A 27,120-nucleotide genomic window follows, 5' to 3' on the forward strand; every position below is an offset into this window, starting at 1 on the left:
TTATCATATGAATATATGTACTTAATTTTCATATTGAAAATTTCTACTGACTTATTTAATACTATTCACAATAGTTTTGAACATGTCATGACGAGTAATGCCATCAATACGTGATAGTTCGTTTTATTTCTGATATTGCCTCGGTAGTCACGCTGATATAATGAAAAAAATCATTTAATCGAATAAATCAAAACTCGTTCATAGTCGGATTGGAGACTGCGGTTACACATATTAAAGAATTATATTTAATTTAGACAAACTCAGACAAATAAGATATAAACAAAAAGTAATTTATTTAGACAAGGTTGAGTTAGTAACTACAAACAATACAATAACATATCATGTGGAACGCACCAATATAATGTAACAAGTCATGGATTCGATATCTATAAAACAAAAATGTTTATTTGGGTTTAGTTACGGCAACACTTATTTATAAAGCTTTGCATTATTCTTATTTTTTTTATTATTATTATTATACCAGATTTATATAGCGCCCTTTTCATGATAAACACGTTCAAAGGCGCTTTACATACAGCAAATGCAGCCACACAGGGCGCGAAATTCATCCTCTACTAGTACATACACAGAGCGATCTGACCAGAGGGACAGAGTGAGATAAAGCCCCCAAAACAGACAGAGAGAACATTTTAGATACAGACGTGTCCGGCTAACTTAGCCTAGCTCTTTGCGAATTGACAGTCTGGTTCTTTAACGTGCCCGGTGTATAGCACCGATACACGCGAAGCCGTCTTTCCTGGGAAGAACCAGTACAGACCTCTAGTTTGGTGGGAGACACTCAAGAGCATCTCAGAAATGTCCAGTGCCTGAACCGAGATTTGAACCCCAGACATCTGGATTGACAGTCAAGCGTGTTACCACTAGACCACCGGCCCGCCTTATTTGGGAGTAGAATTCTTTTTTTTTAATAAAACACCTCATTATGGGTAAATACTCCTTGTCAGAAAGGTCCAATTCAAAAACGTCGTAACCTAAGCTAAGGTTAATAAGTTGCCATCCACTATTTCATTTTGCCTCCTCTACTGTAAAAAGTAAGTGGTTCAATAGCCTTACTCATCTGGCTTATCGGGATGACTTATCTTATGATCGTTGTCATCGCAGACAGTCTGTCCCGAAACGTCCTATCATTTGAACCACTGTATCAATAGACTTTGGGAGAATCGTTCTTCACTGACGGGTGATTTATTTTTAGAACGGAAAACCCAATACTGGGTAGTTATTTATAGCACACTCTACCCTGGTTAGTAAAATGTATAAATAACACGACAAAATAGTTACCTGAGCGTACTTTTGTAAACTTATATGTCGCTTCGAGTAAGCTATCAGGAAAAAAGTCACATTAATCAGCATGATAAATTCAGTATGACTTTAAAATCCATTTACAATTTTTGAACCGAGGATAACAGGCCACATACTTCTCCCTATGTTTTCATGGGATTCCCTACTAAATCTAATTCTAAAGAGTCGATTTATTCAAATTTTCTTTGTAGTTGTACTTTCGTAATGCATATTTCTTTGGTTATTATAAAATGTGTCTGTTGTAGTCACAATGTTAAGACAGCCTAAATCGTACATATTTTCATGAATTTTTTTTCCACTGAGTTAGATCCCCTCACACACACACCACTCCCTGTCTAGATGTTACAACACTGGCTCACCCTTTTTCAAAAGTCTTCGACATTCTTTATCTTGTCATCATTTTGCTTTACGTATGACATGATACATATTACAGCTATCTAATGTACTGGTAACTATAGTTTAACACTTAATAACAAAGACAGCAATGATATAAAATGATGTCATTTTCTGATTAGATAACACAAAACAACGGCGATTTCTACAGCAGGTGTTATGATATAACAGTAAATAAATGTTGAACAAATTTAAAAATGTCAAATGAATAATGAAGTAATGACATGCATATACATTCCTTAAAGAAAACAAATATATTCACTTACATGAAACCTATACAACAAGATAAGCCCTATTTAAAACACAATAAAAGAGTATCAAATGACTGGCTTTCATACTTCAAATGCTATTACATAAACTATTAAAAATACAGGTATATCAAATCACTGACACCTTTTCATAGCGAATTACAAAAACTCAACAGTAAAATATATTATGAACATGTGGAGAAATTAAGTTACGTCTTATGTCTCAAGAATCATATATACAGATTGTTCTTTTAAATGGATTTAGATGCGATCCTCATATTGCCTTTGTTAAGTTTATACAACGGCCCTCCCTCAATCGAGGTTGAAACTACAATAAATATATGCAGATGGAGAAATAACATAATTCTTAATAACAGAACAGAACTTTGACTTGAAAAACAAGCAGGTCCTCGTCACCATATCTACACAGAGGGACAGAGTGAGATAAAGCCCCCAAAACAGACAGAGAGAACATTTTAGATACAGACGTGTCCGGCTAACTTAGCCTAGCTCTTTGCGAATTGACAGTCTGGTTCTTTAACGTGCCCGGTGTATAGCACCGATACACGCGAAGCCGTCTTTCCTGGGAAGAACCAGTACAGACCTCTAGTTTGGTGGGAGACACTCAAGAGCATCTCAGAAATGTCCAGTGCCTGAACCGGGATTTGAACCCCAGACATCTGGATTGACAGTCAAGCGTGTTACCACTAGACCACCGGCCCGCCTTATTTGGGAGTAGAATTCTTTTTTTTTTAATAAAACACCTCATTATGGGTAAATACTCTTCGTCAGAAAGGTCCAATTCAAAAACGTCGTAACCTAAGCTAAGGTTAATAAGTTGCCATCCACTATTTCATTTTGCCTCCTCTACTGTAAAAAGTAAGTGGTTCAATAGCCTTACTCATCTGGCTTATCGGGATGACTTATCTTATGATCGTTGTCATCGCAGACAGTCTGTCCCGAAACGTCCTATCATTTGAACCACTGTATCAATAGACTTGGGGAGAATCGTTCTTCACTGACGGGTGATTTATTTTTAGAACGGAAAACCCAATACTGGGTAGTTATTTATAGCACACTCTACCCTGGTTAGTAAAATGTATAAATAACACGACAAAATAGTTACCTGAGCGTACTTTTGTAAACTTATATGTCGCTTCGAGTAAGCTATCAGGAAAAAAGTCACATTAATCAGCATGATAAATTCAGTATGACTTTAAAATCCATTTACAATTTTTGAACCGAGGATAACAGGCCACATACTTCTCCCTATGTTTTCATGGGATTCCCTACTAAATCTAATTCTAAAGAGTCGATTTATTCAAATTTTCTTTGTAGTTGTACTTTTGTAATGCATATTTCTTTGGTTATTATAAAATGTATCTATTGTAGTCACAATGTTAAGACAGCCTAAATCGTACATATTTTCATGAATTTTTTTTCCACTGAGTTAGATCCCCTCACACACACACCACTCCCTGTCTAGATGTTACAACACTGGCTCACCCTTTTTCAAAAGTCTTCGACATTCTTTATCTTGTCATCATTTTGCTTTACGTATGACATGATACATATTACAGCTATCTAATTTACTGGTAACTATAGTTTAACACTTAATAACAAAGACAGCAATGATATAAAATGATGTCATTTTCTGATTAGATTACACAAAACAACGGCGATTTCTACAGCAGGTGTTATGATATAACAGTAAATAAATGTTGAACAAATTTAAAAATGTCAAATGAATAATGAAGTAATGACATGCATATACATTCCTTAAAGAAAACAAATATATTCACTTACATGAAACCTATACAACAAGATAAGCCCTATTTAAAACACAATAAAGAGTATCAAATGACTGGCTTTCATACTTCGAATGCTATTACATAAACTATTAAAAATAGAGGTATATCAAATCACTGACACCTTTTCATAACGATTTACAAAAACTCAACAGTAAAATATATTATGAACATATGGAGAAATTAAGTTACGTCTTATGTCTCAAGAATCATATATACAGATTGTTCTTTTAAATGGATTTAGATGCGATCCTCATATTGCCTTTGTTAAGTTTATACAACGGCCCTCCCTCAATCGAGGTTGAAACTACAATAAATATATGCAGATGGAGAATAACATAATTCTTAATAACAGAACAGAACTTTGACTTGAAAAACAAGCAGTTCCTCGTCACCATATATACACACATTATGCAGTGATAACTTATTACAAATCACGTACAGCCAGAGTGAAATATATACAGTAATCATTATAATATAGTGCTTCTTAGTAACATAATAATAAGTATTTAAAACCATACATGAAATTTCGGCATGTATATATACATATTGAATCAGTTAATAATAGACAGACAGACACTTTATTCCAAATCAAATAGGCTAAAAAGCCCGTGATGACATACATAGTCACAAATACAACAGCGGGCAGTGTACAAAAGAAATATATATACAATGACACATATATATAACATATAGTGTTATACAACTAGCAATTCTGACATTGCGTTTAAATGAAACCCTTTTAGATGAGTTAAGTACATGTATTCACCCGGAGAAAGCCGGTAGAAAATAGAAAGAAGTTACCAAAATAATGTCATAGAAGAATGCATTTCAAATATATTAACCTTACAGCTATTTTAGAATGTCAACATTTCAACTTTAATAACGAGGCCGGTAAGCCAATTACAAAAAGTAGTTTCACAATCAATGCTTTATCTCTGCCTTATAACTAATTTGCATGACGTATTTCATTAAAACTGTAAATGCTTAATTTAGTTCCTCAGATGCTTAGTTACCTGAATGTTGTAAATCAAATCATTTAAAAATGTTGACTCTCAAAATCCACTTCAAGATTACATAATATTAACTCTTTAAAGTGAGTACAAACATCCACAATACTATGTTTTCACTTTCATACTTTTTCCGTGTTAAGCTTTATACATGTTTCCTATTTTTCATTCCATCAATTTGTTAGGACATGTCAACTAAATATTTTCTTTTAGTAAAATATCTCGATATTTTATATACAATATATGATATTGTACGACTGGTTAATTATTCTAAAGCTTTGGGATACAGCGATTTATTTGACAGCAGCTGCCACAGTTTTGGTTCCGAGACGAAAAACTCGTACTTCGCCAAATTATATATCAGTGTTATGGGCAGTGTCCTTGTTCCTTTCCAATTCTCTTGATTCTCAGCTTTTTAACCAGTAACATAAATATGTTCAGTAGGAAATATGAGCATTATCAATAAAGCAATGCACTTTTCTTTCACATTTTTCTTCTTCTTCCTTTCTATTATACTTACAAATTTTTCCTTTTTAATTATGCTTCTTCCTGGAAAAAAATGTAATTAAATTTATTCGTAACGTACTTAACCAGTTAAAAGCTACATACTTTTGTAAGGTTCTGCATCGTATCACAAGTAATAAAGTTAATGCAGCTAATTACTTTTAAAGGGACAATCGAATCAAAATTGTAAAAACTAACATTTAAATCTGCTTATTTTACGACATGTAATAAGTAAGAAGAGAACGTAAAGATGATGGAAACATTCTCAGAGTTGAGATAAACGGCAAATAATCCAATGAAACATATTTTCCAGACATAATATTTGTTAAACAAATCATGCTTCTGGTTTGAAAGAAATAATTATTTTTAAGATCATTACATTTCATAAAGACGTACATTTCCCATATTGTCTCAAAATAAAAATATACCTATCCCATATTGTCTCAAAAATAGTCAAAATAAATGTCAACATACTAGTACATGAAGAGTGTTCTCGAAAATATGGATGGAGAATGTTTGATTATATGAAGTTATATCTCTAAATAATATATGCAAACCTTTATAATTTAGGATAAGCCTGGATAAGGATATTTAAGTAGACTGTATAATTTTTATAATGATGTATAAAAATCAAAGGGTCATATCTCAGTGAAACTTAATCCACTATACAACCCAAAAAATAGCTTGATTTGGCACATAACATTTCTACGACGTTTCAGTCTAATTCAACCAATAGTATGGGAAAAGAAGTCCAGACAATTTATATTCCCCTAGAATAAACTTAGCGATTGTGTCGACGATGTATATATTTAGGCTTTATATCAATCATTCCAGTGAAATTTCTCTAAAAGCCTGAAAGGGGTTTAGAAGATGAAGTGCCGGACGGACAGGTGTTAAGTAAAGTAATAAAATGCATGCATCATGAAAGGGGCATATATATGATTACCTCACTACTAGCTGAAGAGTCGACTATGGGATTTGAATGATTGTTTCCCGTAAGATCCGTGTGATATATGTTTGCATTTTTTCCAGCTTTTATCTTTATAACGTTTCCGCTCACACTGCGACGGTTTTTGGTGATCCTGTAAATCTCACCTAAAGAAATGCATAATATAGTTTATGCCTTCATTAATTCATTATATTTAAGGTAGTTGAACCATAATGTGAATCGCCAAATTTCCATGTGATTATGTATTCTCTGTGTGTGATTTCCACACAATTCGGGCATAACAGAAGAATGCCGAAATCGCATAGGGAGTAAACGTACACGAACGGAAATTGCCCACCTACTACCTTACATTGGATATGTGACATGCTGTATATCTATATGTATTACAGCAGACAAATATACATATTTGTCATACTGGCTTTTGGCGTACTGGCATCCTTCAAACGCGCCAACACACCAAAACGATAAATTAGCGCGTCGCCGCGCTTGTTTGCGATTATAGCTGTCGGCAATCTTCACAGGCACCGACACGCCAGACGAAATGGCAGAAATCAGCCACCAGTCTGAAACATATGGCCCCTCAAGCAGTACGAGTGTTCAGCCACAAATTAATGTATCAATGAGACAGTTGCAAAAACACTACGAAGAACACTAACATTAAAACTATCAAACTCCAGCATCTACAACCAAATCCATTTTCTAATGCATTTCTGAAGTGTATATAGTTAGAGAGTATATCAAAATCCCCTCAGTCAAAACCCCCTCAGCTGAAAAATGGCATGGTAGTCAAAATCCCCTAACCAAAAATGACAGGGTGGTCATAATCCCCTTGGCAAAAGTGATGGGGTAGTCAAAACCCCCTTGATGTGTAGTCAAAAACCCCTCGATGAATAGTCAAAATCCCCTCGGTGATATGAAATTGTGAGGCAAAATTCCATTCTTGAAACTGTATTATCAATCTGAAATTACATGTTTTAATAAAGTCTAGATATAATTGCAATTTCAACTTTTTGAAGAAAAGATTGATATTGAAAATATATATATACTGAGCACTGAAACTTTCAATTAGACCCCTACATGCCTGTCAAAGATCCTGGTTACCTAGAATAAAGCAGAAAACGTCCTGAATGTCACTTAATTATAAATAATTTTATTCTTGTATTTAAGATGTTTTATGCTTTTTGCTTACACAAAACGCCTGGCTTTTTGAGACATGCAACAAAAATAAAATTCAACCAGATTTTAAGAATACAAATGACAAAATCACTATTTGCACGTGCACAGCCAAGCTAGTGATTTTCGCAATGTAAAAAATAGTTAAGGCTTAAGACCGTCTTGTTTATTGTAATACTTGGATAAAGGACAATTGTTTTTCTCAGCTCTTCTGTCGATTATAGCATTTCTAAAATAAAACTAAAAAGTAATGATAGTAGCAAATATTTAGTGAGAATACCTTGAAGATTTTGCTTTATTTCCTCGTTTTTTCCTCCATAGATTATGTAAAGCAAAACAACTGAAATGTGAATATATTGTAACAAGATAAGTTTGATGCAGAGCGAGCATAAAGTCATAACATATCTTAGTAAAACTTGGGTATGATAACTTTAATCATTTTAACCATGAAATGGCATAACGGATTCATTTAGATAGTTAAAAATCTTATTTCCTAACAGTTATATTTTTCTACAAATCATTATACTATTATTTCAAAAGGGGTTTTCTTTCTTCAAAATCATAATTAGGACAGAAGAATCGACAAAGGTATTCTTTAAAAAGAATGTAAGTAATTTTCGGTATTGGTAATTATGCCTTGATCTGAATGATGCTCTTCACCTATTATGACATGAAGGTCACTTACCAACAACTAATATGAGGACAGGTATAATTATGTCATTGTTGTCGTCATCATAGCACGGTACTGAAATCAATCAAAGTTTTTTGTGCAGAATGTCATGCGTTGTAAATTTGATATGAAATACGAAATATGAATGTATATCGAAGTCATGCGGAACAGATTGTAAAATATACGAGATTATAAAAAGATTATGTATAAAGTAGAAGATAAAAAATGTCATTTGGGGCTTCTTGTTAATCATCTAAGAATCGCTAAATAAAGTCCCGTAAAAAGAAAATAATGCAATGTGGAATAGATGATAATTATATGGTCACGTTAAAAGAGAATAATCTCATGTGTTACAGATGATTGTGTATAAAGAAGAATAGAGGCATATAAAAACTGCCATTTGGAATAGATAATGAAGTAAAGTGAAACGCATAATAAGGTCATAATGAATGTCGCCCGCCACGTGGAAAAGATAATGACATGTTAAGTAGGTAGCAGGACCATTTGCAGCAGAAAGCATTCACGTGGAATGGGCCATAGGTCATGTACAATAGAAAGTATGGCCACGCGGAATAGATAATAACATTGTGTGGAATAGAATGATAATGTCACGTGTGGTAGATATTGTTACAAGGAATTGTTAAAATTGGACCAGCATGAAAATGTATGTTAAAAACAATTTTGAATACAGAATACATGTTCGCCGTTCAAAGTCAAAGGATGCTTACTTGATATAATGATTTGTGTAGGAGCAGTTGAATTCACACCTTCTATTTGACTCTTGACCATGACAGTATACGTCTGTCCAAGGTGTAGGTTTCTCATATCATATGACACTTCTTCCTGACTGTGCGATATGGGTAAATAAACATCGAGTTTACTGTCTCCTGTAGTTGTAGAACTGTAGCTCACATAATAACCATCAACGTAGCTTAATTTATCGTTGTTGAACCAGAATACATGTCTGTCTGTTCCTTGGTCGCCTCCAGGGAGAAATGAGCAGTAAATCTTCCTCGGTGGAAGAGGAGCTGAAAATATATTTAAAGAACAATGGATGCGTTTTAGCCAATCGCTTGGCTTTTAGAGCATAAAATCACGTACTCGTACAATTGCTGTATTGTCAAAATGCGTCAAAACACCATGAATGGGACACATGAAAGAATACTAGTTTCACACTTCTTTTTTTTTCTTTATTTTGATTAAGAAAAAACTCTAAGAATGTGTTTGTGTACCCTAGTTTATATATTTTAAAAGTATTTGAATCAGAATGAAAAACAAGGATGAATATCCAATAGGAAAATACACGTTACAAAAACGTAGCACCTTAAACCGTAACCCTAGAGTAGAGTATGGATATGTACATGAACTACATATAAATAAAATAAAACATATGCTCATCCAGGAAATAAGCATCAACTCATTTCTGTTATGTACTACAATTCGGATCCCTACAATGTCAAAAAATAATTAAGAAAATCATTTACAACCTGAACGACATCAAAGGAAGTATGTTTCGAGTTGCCAAATATAATGTTTTTACATTGTAACGACTGAGATAAGATGATTAAAGATCAGTTAGACATTTGCACTGAGAGCCATGATTTGCCGCCTTTATTTAAAAGTGCAAATAGATGAAAAATCAATCTCAAACTTTAGTGATATGATGTATGGGGTACGTAATAAAAATAGTTACTTTTAATTGTTTTAGTCTTTTCACAAGATACGTTACGCATAGACATAAAACCCAAAATTAAATATAAATGTAGACAGTAGGGAATGCACCGAAAAATATTAGTAAAATCCGCAGTCCCTATAGTATTTGCATTAAAAACATCATCTTGGTCCTTTTTAAAGTCAGTTTTTCAAAAACCAATGAGATTAAGTGTAAATGTTTTATTTTTTGTTTACTTTTGTACAAGTTTAAGTTGAATCAAGGACACAATATTAAAGACCTAGCCTGGCTCCCTGGCTGCATGGTTATTTTTATATAAATACTGGAAACATTTTATAAGAAAATTTAGGCCTCTAAAGTAGCACAATTTTATCTGATGGCTGAACCATACATATTCGGAGCCAGGGGCAATAAAAAATCTCAATGTAGAAACACCCTTCTGGAGTTACTTCCCTCTTAATGAAGAAAACTGATATGTGACGTCGTCTTTGAAAACCGGTCCAGATGCGGCATGACGTAATATCGAGAAACGACGTTTAAAGTTGCGCCAAGTTTACGCACGCAGCTTTCTTACACATGTTTTAATTAGCAAAAGTTTGACCGTTTAAGTACGACTGATTGTTACATGATTGATGACAGCCTACTACAGAAAGAATATTTAGACATCAGACCTGTAAAAAAAATAGTGGTATTATGCCTGAGGCAAAAATAATTTCGTTGAAATCAGTTGTTTCCCCTTCGCTATGTTTCCGGTTTCGGATTTTAACAGTAAAAGAGGGAAGCATGTGATGTTTACTTTTGTTTAACTACCTTTTGTTCAACGATGAAGGGATCTGAGACTTGTAATACTGTTAACTGATTTGGTAAGTACCGTTTTATAAACAGTTGTTAATGAAGTTCTCTAATATATTTGAAACTTTCACTAAAGCACTGTGAAATATTGTAACTGTGGGAAACTTACCAGGTGGAATCAGTCTGTACTTTATGCTAATTGGGACAATAGCCAAATAATATTGTCTAGCAACACCAGCAACGTCTTTTCGTGCTGCCCGCGCCAAGGGAAATCACTCTTGCTGTGTTCCAGGTTCAGGCTATCGCCCCGTAGGCCGTACCAGACCGTACGCGAGCACTACACTCCTCCCCGTCCTATTGAAAGGAGGTAGTCCCTACACCATGGAAGTAGACCATGGTGTCTTAGACCATGGAGGTATACCATGGTCCCTTAGACCATGGAAGTATACCATGGTCTCTTGCTCATAAATATGAGATGTTCCTGGGTTTAACCAGTACTAGTATTGTGTCACTTTAGCCACAATCCCACCGCTGCCACCAATATTGTAACTGTGGGAAACTTACCAGGTGGAATCAGTCTGTACTTTATGCTAATTGGGACAATAGCAAAATAATATTGTCTAGCAACACCAGCAACGTCTTTTCGTGCTGCCCGCGCCAAGGGAAATCACTCTTGCTGTGTTCCAGGTTCAGGCTATCGCCCCGTAGGCCGTACCAGACTGTACGCGAGCACTACAGAAATAAGTGGGCAGCACGAAAAACCCAAATCTACCCAAATCTTACCAAATCTACCCAAATCTTGATAGGAATGATCAAATCTTCGTAGATTATGAATATTTTATTTTGTAAACTCATCTTATATTATATATGTTTAAAACTTTTTAGTCTGTTTAAAACCCATAGGTTTTAAATTGTCCGACATTGGTCAGTCCGCGACAATAAAGACATTTTCCCATCGTCGTAACCAATAGTGCTATAGCTGAAGTAGTGAATAATGACTTCAAAATATAGATATTTATAATCGAGACAGTTTACCTTGAGTAAAAGCGTGACAAACGCTTTTCGATTTTCATCATAAAAAGTAGTAAAAACAGCAAATTCCCGAGCTGTCCTTCCGAAAGTTTAAATTGAGTGGAATTTATGAATATGACTTTCGAACTCCATTCTGCTTGAGGTCTACGTGTATGGTACTTACCCAAGTTTGAGTCAAGTGTGAGTTTGAGTAACGGCTATAAATATTGGCCAAAGTTTGCTGACATTCTATTTCGAGGGCTTAGAGCGAAACTAGTCTGTTTGCTTCTATTTCTATATACACTTAGACTAGTTTTCGCTCTGATCCCTCGAATTTTATCCAGTCAATATTTTCAACGATGTTATCAAAAATAGGAAGTTTTGAAATAATCCGTGAACAAAATTCATCTCTTTGTGTACTGTCCCATTTATATCAAACATCTGTGAATGTACAATACAATGAAAAATGCAACGGAGCAGGATCACTCCACTCATTTAAATCACCAACAGTAAAGTTAGATAGCAATTGAAAGCCTTGTCGGCGTCGGGACATGATACGTGCAAGTTTTAGAATAAAAATGCCCTTGGCTCAATATGATTTTTTTTCCAAAACCGTATTTCCGTAGAAAATATGCTAGCTCGACATAGATCTTCTATACATTTTCCTACACTGACCGACAAAATTGTCCGAATATTTGGTTGCACGTGGGAGTAAGTTGTAAAGAGCCAGCCTTAACGAAAACGCGATTAAAATGTACTAAAATATCGTGTAATCCATGACTGTTAACAGCAAATTCTGTACGTTGTTTTTGTGTTATATTTCGTAATATCAGGCCATCTTCTACGTTTCTTCAATTATTTTGGCGGGAAAATTGCACGTGCATTCAATGATGCTTCTTTGCTACTGACCGCGTTTTTACATGCATTTTATTTTCGTGTCAGTAGCTATGTTAAATTTTCATGGAATTGTAAGCAAAATGTTTTAAACCAAATGAAAATACATGCTTCAGAGCTTGAAATTTATTTCATATCTGTAGACCAGTGACCGTCTCTAAAATGGTTGAGGTTATAATATATTTCATTCAAGTTCTAAGTATATAAATGATGTGATCAGCTTCCAAAAAGAAAGGATGTTAATGTTTAAACAGCGGTTGGCTGATAATGTCAATTCTTTCATTTATACTCGTAATAGTGATACAACGAAATCACGACTTTTTAAAGAAGGTTGCGATTTGATTCTTTTTCGAACTCACCTGGCCTATTTCTTTTACTTAGGTACTGATTTGTTCTTTCAAACAAGGTATCATGTACTGGCTTGTTCTCATGATCCAACAACGTATTATTTAATAAAATCGGACATAAGGTAATAAAGACATATTCCACCCCTCATTGACATATTTTAAAGGAAAATAGTACATCATGAGAGGTTCCTACGACGGAACCGTATGAATTATTATATATGAATTATGTATCTGTTTAGACAATAACTTGATTTAATTTTAAAGCTATTTCACTAAAGTATCTTGCGTCTGTGGAGGAAAGGTATGAAAAAATTAAATATTAAATATGTATATCACGATCGTTTGTTGATAACATCCGAAACGAAATTTCACCATCAGTGTGTATATTTCAAATAGTTAACGAATTATATCTTGCATGTGATTGTGATAATATTTGTATTAATATATGCTTCTCTTCTTATGAAGGAATAAAAGATTGATCTATGTTATTATTGCATACGAAAGAAATGTTTACTTACATTACTATTAAACAAGTCTACAGATCATACAGAGGGACACAACTTACACAAAAGTATTCATTTCCATAGAAATATTAGTTATGCACAAAAGCCTGCTACTTCTGATTCTAAGTTGATGTACAACAGATTTTTTTTTTAGACAAATAAGATGTATTTTGGCGCTTTTCTCGCCTTTGAACATAGCACCAATGTTCGACCCCGGACGACCCTTAGGGTCGGGACTTAAACATAACCTATACATTTATAGAAAAACCCTTGGTCATTGTGTGAAATCTAATTAGTGGCTTTCAAAGTTTACTTGCAAGGAGAAGCACTAACTTCGTATAAATCATCCGAATTATTGTCCTAAAGTTACAATCATATCAGAAATTTTATAACATTTTACAGCAACTGAAATACAAAGGAAATATAAGAATTTCATCAAAAATTAAATGCAAAGTAAATTGAAAGTAAAGAAATTTAGATTGCAGTTTGATAGTAATTTACATAAATTCAAATCAATGCAAAATATGCATTCCAAATTTAGATGTGATTAAGTTACATATATATTTTTTTAATGCACCACTCAGGGAAACGCCTTCAGAACGTAATTTTTTATTGGTGATAGCTGATTGGTCAGTAACGATTCAGTTAAATAGCCAACGGTTCCGCCTATCTTTATGACCACCTGCCAGGCGAAATACACAGCCACTGTGCACTACGGCCAGCATTAAATAAACAGAATCGAGCTACTGGAATACATGACCTGTATATTTTTGTGACGTAAAATTAATTAAATTTCAGCTTTTTAAATACAAAGTAATTCATATAAAGTTAATTTTAAGGACACTGCCGACTTTATAATTATGAGCCGGTATACCTTTTAAATTAAAAGGACAGACAAATAAGCTATACATGATGGACATGATCGGAATACACTTTCCATAACCTGATTGTTTTTAAAAGAATTCGATCATATGTAAGTGTAGGTTACTAACCGAGTAGGTGGTGTTCATGAATTGAAAATACCCGCGCTCGTGCAGGTGTTCATGAATTGAAAATACCCGCGCTCGTGCGAATCGTGACACCGAGAGCGCAAAGCGCTCGAGGTGTTACCGCACGAGCGCGGGTATTTTCAATTCATGAACACCGATCTAAGAGGTAAGTAACTGACTTACACAACATTTTTTTTTTCAATTCAATGTAATGTTGTCGGTAAATAGCTATATATAGCTAATGTTTTCCTGTTTATATATATGTACCGACTTTGAATAAATTTGTATTGTATTGTTGTTACCGATGCTACTTTTACTCTTACAATATTTACGTAATATATTTCACGAGAGCTGATTGTTTTCTCTTGTAGATCTAGTATTCATTTTCGGGAAACGCTGGTGAGAAATACTTTGTCCTTTTATCCAAGATACTTCTAAATATGTTTCATTCAAAGTTTTCGATAACGTTTATAGAATAAATAAAACACATTCGCGCAGAATGTTTTATACGAAATTGGAATTGTGAACCTGCGGGAAATTTCCATTACCGAAATGCAGCCGTAGCTTTTTTTTATTTTAATAAATGGTGTTTTGCAGGACTTATGGCAGCATTCATTCGTATATATAATATGAATAATTAATCTTTCAATAGAAAAGTACTATACATCCGCGTAAAACGTTTTTATATGAGTTTGAATTTTCCCATGAGAGCACGCGAAAATTTGCGCATTCGTAAATGAATTTCCGAAACCTCTCTATTAGAAACTACTTTTTTTTATTATTTTGTAAGATGCACAACCCTATTCAATCAGATTGAACATAAATGAACAAAACTGAGAGAAGTTTATTGAAAGTTATTTCTGTATACGATTTCTGACGGAAATATTCTTCGCTTACGTGAATGACCAAAATAAGAGTAGATATCTTCTCCATTTGGGTTTACTTTGAAGAAAAAAAAATGTATGTCACATGGTTTTCAGTTAAATAATAAACTTTGTCATGTATTGATATTAGCTACAAGACCGATTCAAGGCAGATTCTTTGAAAAGTTCGGAGCATTTATGTTTTTATTCTAAAATCATTTTATTTGGTTTTAAATATTAAATAATTATTGTATAATTTGGTACAATTTGGTGCATTTTAAATTTTATTGACTCTTTTATACCCGTCAGTGCAAACCCTAAAAAATAATTGAATTTTAAGACATATATGAAACTGACATGTTTAAAAATTAGGGAACTGAAATTGCACGTGCCGGTTTTAAGATTGCACATCAACATCTACAGAGAAAACACATTTTAATAAGAATATACCGTCTTGCAAATGATACACATATTACTGAAAAGACTAAACTTGGTAACATATTTTTCACTAAATTGATAAAAGTTGATAATTTTTCCTCAGAAGATATTAACACTATACCAACTTACTAAAGATACACATATTCATTGGATGTCTGACATATAATTTTGATCATAATATAGCGACTATGCACGAGAAAATGATTTAGCTGTATTTCGTGTAATTACGCGAAACATTATTTTTACTGAAAAAGCAGTGTTTCTTTTTTTTTTTCAATATATATATAAACACTTTACTGAGCAAATATTTTATTTGAAAGTCAGTATAATTTTTTGGAGCACGGAAGTTTGATTTGGTTTCCGACTAGCTTTTTGTAATAAAATAGCTTAGAATATCACGTTTCACGACTTGAATTACAGGAAATTTAAATCCTGAACTCCTGAAAATGAATGTTGCCTCTCGTCGGGCTTATCATCCAAAACAATGATTGTAAAAAAACCGTTAATATAATTCATCAATAATGATAAAGATTTTCTTTTTATTTTTTCCCTAGAGTTTTGAAGTAAATGAAATTAAGAAAACAGATTTCCAAATGGGGAAATTTGTAAATATCACAGTCAATTATTCTTACGTACAGCACCTATGTAATAATACTTGACTGTGATATTTACAAATATTGAGCGATTTCAATTCAACGCCGATTTTTCTAGTTAATTATCGTTATAATACATCAAAATGATATTTTTATGTTGAAATATATTACAAATATCCATAATCTACGAAGATTTGATCATTCCTATCAAGATTTGGGTAGGTTTGGGTAGATTTGGGTAGATTTGGGTATTTCGTGCCGCCGAAATAAGTTGTTTTTTTTTTACCCGGAAGTGAATCCAAAACATACCGAGGGAAATTTATGAAATTTATCTTGTGGCCACTAAACACAGATGATTCCACTATGCCTGTGTATTTAATATAAAATGGCCAGTTGGGTTATCACAAAGATTATTGAAGGCAGGCAGCTTCTTACTCGAGGTGACCAGGATTCATCAAATTAGTTCATTGTCAATAGTAAGCATTATTATGGGAAAATACAATGTACATGATGTAGCAATGATAATTAATAAATTTGATGCAGACTTATAGATGCCTGCCTGTGTCACATCATTTCTCGAAAAGTCCCCTCTCGCGTAGTAGCCAAGGTATTTTAAAAGGAAATATGCAGATGTCCGGTAACCGGACGCCTACCCTGCATTCTAGCTGTCCGGCAACAATACGACTAGCCTCTCCGCGAATGTTTTTCTAGCTGTTCGGCGATCTTTTTATATATGAATACTGTAAGGAAATAAATTTATTGTATCATTTTTTGGCATAGGTTTGAATATTCACCTGCAAGGCGTATACAATATTTGAAAATTGATTACCGGACACCTAGAAAACCCCTATAGGATAGAAATTTGGACAGGCTAGGCATCCTGTTACCGGTTGGCTAGAACACCGGCTAGGTTTCTGGTTACCGGATGTCTAGACACTTCCATTTATAAAATGGTAACTGTTTTTGCTGTGGGTCTCATAAGTCGTGTTAATTCTGTCTGGTGACTACTCTCTTTTTCTATTATTGTTGATCTATTATTGTTGATTCAGAATGTTTTGTAACGGGATGATTTTTTTTGATAGTGGGAATTTATGCCAAATAACATGATGTATAATGAAAATCTTTTTTATTTTGAAATTTTTGAGCCTTGCTGTGTGTAAAACAATTTATGATCCTGTAAAAAATAGTTTCATAGTATAATAACTTTTATAGTATTTTGTGGTAAGTTAATGAAACCTTTCACAATCACATTATTAATTTAGTATTCATGAAGTTTTTGATTTTAGTGATGTTAACAGTACATGTAATGTATCTTCTTTCAGATGATATTCCTTGTTCCTTTGATGGTTCATTCCACTACACAGCTGTTTCATATAACATACAACAGCCAGGAAATTGGCCTGTTTATTTTAAGATCCCAAGAAAATGTAACATATTTTGGATGTGCTTTGAGGAATCAGGTAAGTAACATGCAGCTAATGGCTCTTATTAAAATTTTAATGCAATATATTATTTATTTATACCTCTGTCTAGGTTTTGTTGGAGTCAATTCAAAATAAGTCTACTTCTACACTAATGATTTGTACAATGTATGTACATGTACTATGACTACTAAATGGCTTAAACTGACAACACTGGCATTATTGAAATTTAATTTCAACAATCTGGTTTCTAGGAGGATCAGTTGGTGTAAAGTCTTCATGACATTGGCTATTAGCCAGAGAAAAGTCTGTGGCACTCAATAAGTACATGGATGATTTGAATGCTGAACACAACATGTACATACATGTGTATAAGTTGATATCTCATTAACTTGTAGAATATAGTTCTAAATAATAGGAATTTTAATAAAGTATTCAAAGTAAATCAATTAATTGTAATGTGATTATTTTCAAATTTAATTAACCCATTCTTGACTTAGACATTGTGATGTGATTGAATTTTTTACCAGTTTTATTGCATAAAGAATATAGATTAGAATGAAGACTGTAAAGGTTCCGGAGATACATGAAGATAACAGATACTTTTACCAAAGACTTTTAAATTTTTTTTCAGGAATGCAAGTGTTTCCTCTTGTTTATGAAGCAACTCAGTTGGTTAAGGGGCAGACAACTTGTGAGCATGGTACATCACTACCTGTATTGGTATTCCATTTTGACAATGTTACTAGCTAGAATAGAAATAACATCTTGCTGTGGTACAGTCTATGGAGACTTTTACTAGGTAACAACCATTTTTGATAACTGTTAAAACAGTGTATACTTTTAACCCTTAGGCTGCATGAGGCAGCTATGTCTGTCTTTGCAACCAGTGCAGATCAAGATCAACCTGCACTCTGTGCGTCTGATCATGATCTGCAGTGTTTGATACTTTGCAAATTTTCTATGAGAACCCCATATAAGCTATAAATGGTACTGTCTCTATTTAAAGATGGAGTAGTCAATTTAACAAATTTAGCAGGTTAAGGGTTAACCCAATAAATGCAAAAAATGTTTTTTAGAACATTCTATTTGCAGTAATCAAAATCTACAAACAAAGTACATTTTATATACTGACAGCACGCTGTTGTCAGTCTGTTTGTCAATATTTTAGAGCATTGGTTGTAAGAAATTAAAGAATCATCTATTATTAAGTAGTGATAACTCTGCTTTTATTAAATAAAGAAACTCCTAGGTTAATTATTTAAAATAATATGGTTAATTATTTAAAATAGTATGTTTTACTTATTTGTTACAGGATATCAGAGATCGATTGAATATTCAACAATGATTACAGACCATGAAAAGTTTGAATCTGTCTTGCACTTTTGAATTTAGAAGAATCTGTGGAGGAGGTTGAATGCTGAGACCTTTAATAATACATGATATTGCTGACACAGTGTGTCAGTCATGAAAGAAAGGCCATAACACTGCACAGTTGGTCAACAATGATTTAAATCCTGTCACATTCTACCAGTGAAGAAATATCTTATCACAATATTTTAAACTTTTGAAGAAGATAACCCAGTATTACCACTTTATCATGTCTGCAGAAACACATGGATTGTTAGTGTTAAAAGTGACAGTCCAGTTAACTTACTAAAATCTACTCCCCCTTGCCAAACGAATATTATTGACATGGAATGACACAAGCCTGACAATGGTACCTGTATGGACTCGTAAGAGAATAGTATTTGTCTGAAAAGTCAAAGGATTCTGTTTGTCCCAAACCACTTCAACTGAAAACTGAAATTGTGATTGGCGAGGATTTTTCTGAGAATTGAAAAAAGGAAGTGAATGTAAAAGATAGAAATTGTTGTTGAATTCAAACGTTTTTATACACAACACTTTAGCCTGTTTTGCTGTTCATATAGATGTGTTTAGCTGTTAAGGTTAAACATCAAGTAAAGGTTGTAGTTTCAGTTACCAACATTAAAGTATTGGCTGGAAATAAATATCTACTTTTCATCAGAGTTTGTAGCAGTGTAACCTTCATCAAAAGTTAAGCTGTTGTGTTAATAAAGTATTTTTGGAAGGAATTTAGTATGTATGTTGCCATGGTAACATAATTCAAATTATATTCATTGAAATTATGGATTTGTATTTCAATAAGTGATCTACAGTATATAATGTAATGGTAAAAGAATGTTCACTTTTTTGTATTGTCAGTTATAACTAGCCAGTGAAAAAACAGATTATGAGGAAAGGGATGACTGAAATGTTTATTCTTACATAACTACTTTTGTTACAGAACATGGCTGTTTTAAAGTTTTTATGTGAAATTTTCAGATTTCTTTCCTGAATACTTATACTTTCAAATATTTAACTTACTAGAAATACTTCTTTAAAATAAGCTCTTGCTTTTAAGTATTATTGTAGGAAAAGGAAATTTAAAACATATGTCGCCATGGTAACACAATTTTCCTAGAAAATATGGAAAAATTTTAATTAGCTGTACTTTCTAGTATTCTACTTTAAAATAAGCATAAACAATAAAAAAAACAATAGTAATATATGTTTCATTTACTTCAAAATAGTTATTTATTACCAGCAGGTAAAAGGCAAGTTATGAAGAAACAATGACAGAAATGTCTTATTCTTATAGTTATTACTCATGTTACAAACACTGTCATAAAACAAAACATTTTAACCTTTTAACATATATTTTTGAGATAATATTTTTGAATACATACCACTTTATAATATTCAAGTTATCTGAAACACGTTTCCAAATTTAGCTCTGTTTTAAAGTACTATTGTAGAAAACAGAATCAAGTGCATATGTTGCCATGGTAACATAATTTAATAATGTTTTTATAGAAAATGTGAAGGACTTTAGCCAGCTAGATCGTTGCACTTTAAGTGAATATCTAAATATTCTTTGTAAAAGAAGATTCATTTATTTAAAAACAGCCAGTGATTACCAATAAGTGAAAACACAAACTGAAGAAACAACGACTGAAATAGTTTATTCTTGTGGTTATTACCGTGTTACGAAATCTGTCATAAAACCAAACATTTTATATCTTTTCACATATAATATTCAAATTTTACTTTCAAATACATATACTTCATTATATTCAACTTACAAGAAACATTATTTTAAATTAAGCTTTTATTTTTAAGTAATTTTGTAGAAAAAGCAATTTATTGCATATGTTGCCATGGTAACGCAATTTGAATAATGCTTTCATAGAAAATATGAAAGATTTAAATTAGCTTCTTTTTTTTTCTGTTTTAAGTAAGCATCACAAAAATAAAATTTCATAGTATTAGAAGGTTCTTTTTTTCCAAAGTTGTCATTTATTATCAGCATGTAAAAGACAAGTTATGAAGAAACAATGACAAATCTGTCTTATTCTTATTGTTATTACCCATGTTACAAAAACTGTCATAAAACCAAACATCCTTAATATTTTCATGGGAAATTTTCAGTTTATTTTTGTAAATACATATGCCTTAAAATATTTTACTTTTTAAAATCCTTATTTCAAGCTAACATGTTTTTTTAAGTTTTATCATAGAAAAGGGATTTTAATATATTTGTTGCCATGGTAACACAATTTTAGAAATATTTTTATAGAAATTGTTGTAGATTTTGATTATCATTTTGTGTATTAAGAATGGGATCTTACTTATATCATGCAATTGTAACAAAAGATAAATTTATTTCAGAACTGTTAACCATTACCAGTATGTGAGAAATAAACTAGAAAGAAAGGATAACTGAAATGTACTGTTTTTATTTTTAATATCTATGCTACAAAATCTGTCATAAAATTGACAGTTTTGAAGATTTTCATCTGAAATTTTCAGGATTTATTTCTGAATGAATATACTTTCTAAATATGCAAAAACCTGAAATTGTCAAAATTCCTCATCTGGACCCATTTTCTCAGTCATGGTCACATATATGTAAATAAGAACAAACATAGGGACGGGAGCCAGTCTATTAAAGACCAAGCAATTGTTATTTTCTCTGTAATTTGTGATTATATTGCAAAGGATATGATTTCAACCGCCTCAAAAGCCTAGTGGTAGAGAGTCCGCTTCGAGTGCGGGAGGTCGTGGGTTCGATCCCCAGCCGCGTCATACCAAAGACGTGAAAAATGGTACCAGTAGCTCCCTTGCTTGGGAAACTGGCCTCTTCTCTCATACCCTCGTGGCGATGGATTCCATCAGGAATGAGGTGTCGAGATTGATTAATATAAGTTGTAGAACTTCCTTCATAATCGACCTAAAATAAATTATGTATAAACTAAAGGATATGATTTCTTGACATGTTCTGTTTGATTAACTTCATGATGTAATGTCCGTAACCAATCCTACCTGGAAGAGATGTGCAATATTTCTATAACAAGACTGAATAGTAGCCATAAAATGATGGTTATGCATTCAGAAAAGCTATTAAACATAAAGTAAGTTTATAAATTGGATTTCTTGCCCTCTTACAGTCCATCCTGATCTTGCCTCAGCCGATAACGTAATTGTAAATACTTACGGTAATTTAAGAATTTCATCTTTTTATCACTTTTGACATTGTTGCTCACAGTATACACTGTAACTTCATACTTTTCGCCAGGAATTGCATCGGTTAACTGTTCAAAATAGCTTGTTTCGTACATTTCCAACTCCCTCCATTCTTTCCGCTGGTTCCTTATTACGATAACGTACTTGTCAAAAATGCTGTCGTTTGGTGGAAGCCATTCTGCGCTAAGAATCGTCCCAGAAAATGTTGCATTTAAATCTTTCACAGATTTAGGTTCTGAAAATATCAAAATACTTTTAATAGCCGAATTCCAGCTGATCTTTCCTGCAAAAGTAATAGACATAAACATTGAGATGCAATACAATTTAAAAAAGAATGCCTTCTGGATTAAATTAAGGAACAACAAAATAAATTCACATGACGGATATCCTCGAGTTTGTTGATGGCTAGCAGTTTAATGAGAATAAAGTTTCTAGTCAAGATAAAAAATCAGGATTAACATTTTACGAATTATGTCCAGAAACGAAATAACGATTTACGATAGGTAAAAAGAAACTCTTGATGTCTTACTCGTTTTCCCATATGTGCGCCGTGTGTCAGAAACGTTTTGACCATTATGTTCATACACAAATTTGACAAACAATATGTACTTTTTTCCTGGGAAAAGGTGTTCAATGACAACATCCTGACAATCATCTTCATGGGGTACTGTAGGCAAATCGTTTACCGTGACATTATTGACAGCTTTATAAGATACCTGAAAGTCCCATTTAACACGAGTCCAATTAAATTCAGTAGCAACACAATAGAATATCGTTTAATGGTTTCTTTCTTAAAGCATTATATATTCTCCATTATCATTGTGTTGTGTTATATTGGAATGATTATCATGTGTGCCATCTGTGACACGACATTATTGTCATTTGTGATATGTATTGGCTGTCATGTGTGAACTTATATGGTTGTCTTGTGTAACCTGATATTACTGTCGTGTGTGACCTAGTATGGTTATCATGTGTGACCTGATGTGATTGTCATTTATGACAGATTATGGTTGTCATGTGTGAACTGATATGGTGACATATTATGACTGTCATGTCTGACCTTAAAAGATTGTCATCAGTGAGCTTATATAGTTGGCTTTAGTAGCCTGATATGGTTATCATGTGTGACCTGATATGGTTGTCATGTGTGACCTGATACGGTTGTCATGTGTGAAATGATACGGTTGTCATGTGTGAAATGATATGGTTGTCATGTGTGACCTGATACGGTTGTAATGTGTGACCTGATACGGTTGTCATGTGTGAAATGATATGGTTGTCATGTGTGACATGATATGGTTGTTACGTCTGATCTGAAATGATTGTCATGTGTGATCTAATATGATTGTCAAACTAAAATAAACATTTGAGAAAAAACAAAGTCATACAGATTATTTTCACCTGCTATAAGATATATATTGCAAAAGAAAGATGCGTTTATCAATCCTTAAAAGTGGAACAATTGTCTAGAACAATCAGCCACTACAGCACCTGTTTACATTCAAAAAGCAATGATTACGAGTTTACCTCTATGTGTTTTAGCAACAAATAGGTATTTTCGGCATGTACAATACACCATGAAACACGTAAACCTGTATACTGTGCATGAGCTGTAAAATTCGATATTTGTAATAAAGTGTTTGATTCTTTTGATGATTCTTGATTCATGACTGGATAATTAGCGTCTTTCTTGCATTTGAAATCGTCAGCTGGATCTCTTCTAAATCCTTCTTTACATTTCGCATCACATGTGCAATCTAAAATCAATAAGAAAATATTCCCAGAACAAGATCATCGAAAAAAATTAAACAAGGTAAATGCTATCCACAGTAATAAACTTATTTTAAGCAAACGAATCCAGTTTTAGCCATTTAAATACATAGGCGTAATCTACGTGTTCTTAATGTTACATAAAGAATCTAACAGTTAGTGTAAGTCTGTTAAACATTTAACGGTTAACTTAAAATACTTACCCGATAGTCTATCCATACCAGCTGGACATACTTTATCAAGTCTCAGAGAGCAGACATTAGATTCTCTTGTCAGTTCGAAAAGCTTCGGTTTAAACGGATTGCAGTACCTATACTCGTAGTTACAATATACAGTAGCTCGGCTTGAACTAGTACTTTTCTTGTAGATCTGAATTCTACCATCCCAAACGTTACACGGTGCGAAGCAGTCACCATCTTTTGTGTGTAAATAACCGCCCTTGCAAGATTTCTTTCCAAGAAAATACATATCTGGACTTCTTCGATCGACGTACACTATACTCCTTGCATCTGTGCAATTTTATAATATATATATATATACTTCAATTTCTTAATTTAATCATTTCAAACTATTAAATAAGGTTTTTTTTTCTGAAATTGAAAAAAAAATATGCATAAAAAAATATTTTTAAAATGTGATCACTCAAACTGAAATACGTCGCAATTATTGTACAGATGTGTACACGTCTATAAAAAATCCAAGTGTTCAGTATAAGAAATATCAAGTTTGTTTGTTTGTTTGTTTTGGGTTTAACGCCATTTTTCAACAGTATTTCAGTTATTTAACGGCGGGCAGTTAACCTAACCAGTTTTCCTGGATTCTGTACCAGTACAAACCTGTTCTCCGCAAGTAACTGCCAACTTCCCCACATGAATCAGAGGTGGAGGACTAATGATTTCAGACACAATGTCGTTTATCAAATAGTCACGGAGAACATACGCCCCGCCCGAGGATCGAACTCACGACCCCGCGATCCGTAGACCAACGCTTTTACCTACTGAGCTAAGCGGGCGGAGTAAACAAAAACAAAGGTCAAAAGTAATTCTCAGATTTCAGATGCAAACAAACCCCAAGCGATTAATTTGGAGTTTGTATCTTTGTTTTTGTTTGTTTGTTTTGGGTTTAACGCCGTTTTTCAACAGTATTTCAGTCATGTAACGGCGGGCAGTTAACCTAACCAGTGTTCCTGGATTCTGTACCAGTACAAACCTGTTCTCCGCAAGTAACTGCCAACTTCCCCACATGAATCAGAGGTGGAGGACTAATGATTTCAGACACAATGTCGTTTATCAAATAGTCACGGAGAACATACGCCCCGCCCGAGGATCGAACTCGCGACCCCGCGATCCGTAGACCAACGCTCTTACCTACTTGTATCTTTGTAATACCGAAAAGTTTTGTATACCCGCACTTTCAGAGTATTAGCGCGTAAAATTAAATGAAGAGATATGCATTATTTCCGTTGTTTGATAATTGTACTTACTTTCATCACAGGTGCTTGTTGGTGTGCATATAAAAAGGAACTCCTTCATTGGTGGAGAATTATTTTCCACACAGTGTGGATTCGTTCCGTTAGGACAAATGCCGTCCAGCGTCAGATTCTGTCTAAAAAAGTCTTTACAGTCGTCAATTACCATGTTAGGTAGGTGTTCCACGGCATTTATGATCGGGTATGTGTTGAATTGTGCATATGATGAATGGAAAATCTGTTGCAAAGCTGTTACCCCTTCCGAGCCAGTAAAAACTGACCAATAAGCAAAGGCAATAACACATTTATACGACCATACATTCATGCTTCGTTTTCTGAAAAACAATCGATAATGAACTCTTTCAGATAAAGTGATAGCTAAACAACGCTAAATATGGACACGCCGCGAAGAATGGTAAAATGGCAAATTGAAATAATTCTGGGGTCATTTTCGTTGTTGTTGTTTTGTTCTTTTTGACATTGCAATTGTTTGCTGATATCACACGACAAATATACAGTTGGCATTTAAGAAGCATTTTGATCATGAAATTTATCGTAGAAACTAAAAGTTGGGTCTCATATTTTAGCAGACTTTACTTGTTTGGCTGAAAAAGTGTTCTTACATTAAAAAGAACCACCAGCATCTGTGAAGTTTTAATCAGCACTGACAATATTATTCAAGCAAATTTAAGTTACAGACATTTCAAATGGGTCGATTTGTGTGCTGCAGCCATTTAAAGTTTCTCAGTTTTATACAGAAATAGAAAAAAAAGCTATTTAGCGTGTTCATGTCTTAAAGACGCATAATATTTGTCATATGAGAAAAGACAGTTTTTGTCTCAACTGTAGGGAGCCGTATCATTTATAAGGGATGTTTAGGAAGTCATTTTAATCTATACATCCTGCCAGTATATTGCATGCCCATCTTTGTAAGTTAACACATATTTTTTTTAGTTCTGGCTGCCATAACTTAACTGGCGCTGTTTTTAATTTCTGATGGTCGCGTACATCAGAGATCCGTAACAACATATAAACATCTCTGAGCTGAATTTATTTTAGCATCGTCTTTTGCTTTGACCTGCTGGGTTTTGGGTGAAAATACGTTTTAATTTCATGTGTTAATGTCTAGGCTATTTAACGGCAGTTTGTTGCAGAGACATTTATCATACATTGAAAAATATATACAACAAGAATATTTATTTCAAATAGCCAAAGAAAAACATAAAAATACTCACTACCGACAGCTTCCAAAAATTTGAGAAACGAAAGTGAACGCCTAGTTATTGGCGACTTCCGTTTGGGCGTACAGAGAGTTTATACACTGTGAATACGATTTTAGTGTCACGATGTTCTTAGATTTAAATTGTCTTATGTCGGTTCCCTTAAAAAGAACAAAAAAAGACTACCTTTTCTAAATTCCAAAACAATCTGTTGACGTAACGATAAAGAGACAAGAAAGCGCTTGTTGTCACAGCAAATATTTTTATTCAAAGAAATTCCATAGATTTAAATTTAGAAATAATGCTGCTTTTAATTATCAATATTTTGTCAAACTGCTCCACAACATTCTTCTACAATTAATTTTTAATGGCGATTCCAGTTAAAAGAACAAAAAAAAAACACAATTAATGAACAGAATATAATTCACCAAAACAATCCATTTATGTAACAATAAGCTTGTATTTCAAAAAATC

The 27,120-nt window shown here is 33.3% G+C and overlaps 1 protein-coding gene and 1 long non-coding RNA gene across 4 annotated transcripts; one reads left to right on the forward strand and one right to left on the reverse strand.

Annotated features, from left to right (window-relative positions):
- Nucleotides 1-276: 276 nt before the first annotated feature.
- On the reverse strand, nt 277-27,120 carry LOC128556252 (uncharacterized). Of its 2 annotated transcripts, none has more exons than XM_053540717.1 (11): nt 26,833-27,120; nt 25,442-25,761; nt 24,162-24,467; nt 23,716-23,945; nt 22,715-22,901; nt 22,157-22,420; nt 8,804-9,103; nt 8,091-8,150; nt 7,686-7,745; nt 6,230-6,378; nt 277-5,328 (listed from the first exon to the last, which is right to left on the reverse strand). In XM_053540717.1, the coding sequence occupies exons 2-11, from the start codon at nt 25,749-25,751 to the stop codon at nt 5,317-5,319; spliced, it is 1,878 nt and encodes a 625-aa protein (XP_053396692.1). In that variant the 5' UTR covers nt 25,752-25,761; nt 26,833-27,120; the 3' UTR covers nt 277-5,316. The 2 variants fall into 2 exon arrangements, with proteins under 2 accessions (XP_053396692.1, XP_053396694.1); XM_053540719.1 differs by lacking the exon at nt 26,833-27,120 and adding an exon at nt 26,662-26,813.
- On the forward strand, nt 10,501-19,684 carry LOC128556258 (uncharacterized). 2 transcript variants are annotated; one of them, XR_008370516.1, is made up of 4 exons: nt 10,501-10,610; nt 17,500-17,637; nt 18,233-18,400; nt 18,914-19,684. It is a non-coding gene; the product is annotated as an uncharacterized LOC128556258 (long non-coding RNA). The 2 variants fall into 2 exon arrangements; XR_008370519.1 differs by lacking the exon at nt 10,501-10,610 and adding an exon at nt 16,453-16,653.

The sequence above is a fragment of the Mercenaria mercenaria genome, chromosome 1, assembly GCF_021730395.1.
Source record: "Mercenaria mercenaria strain notata chromosome 1, MADL_Memer_1, whole genome shotgun sequence".
NCBI classification, from domain to species: Eukaryota; Metazoa; Mollusca; class Bivalvia; order Venerida; family Veneridae; genus Mercenaria; species Mercenaria mercenaria.

What these genes read in the sequence shown, in the direction of transcription:
- LOC128556252 (XM_053540717.1), bottom strand. Translation starts at nt 25,751, where the DNA reads ATGAATGTATGGTCGTATAAATGTGTTATTGCCTTTGCTTATTGGTCA. An exon ending in TGGTATGGATAGACTATCGG is followed by an intron (nt 23,946 to 24,161) that starts GTAAGTATTTTA and finishes TATTGATTTTAG; the next exon opens with ATTGCACATGTGATGCGAAA. An exon ending in TACACAAATCATTATATCAA is followed by an intron (nt 8,151 to 8,803) that starts GTAAGCATCCTT and finishes GATTGATTTCAG; the next exon opens with TACCGTGCTATGATGACGAC.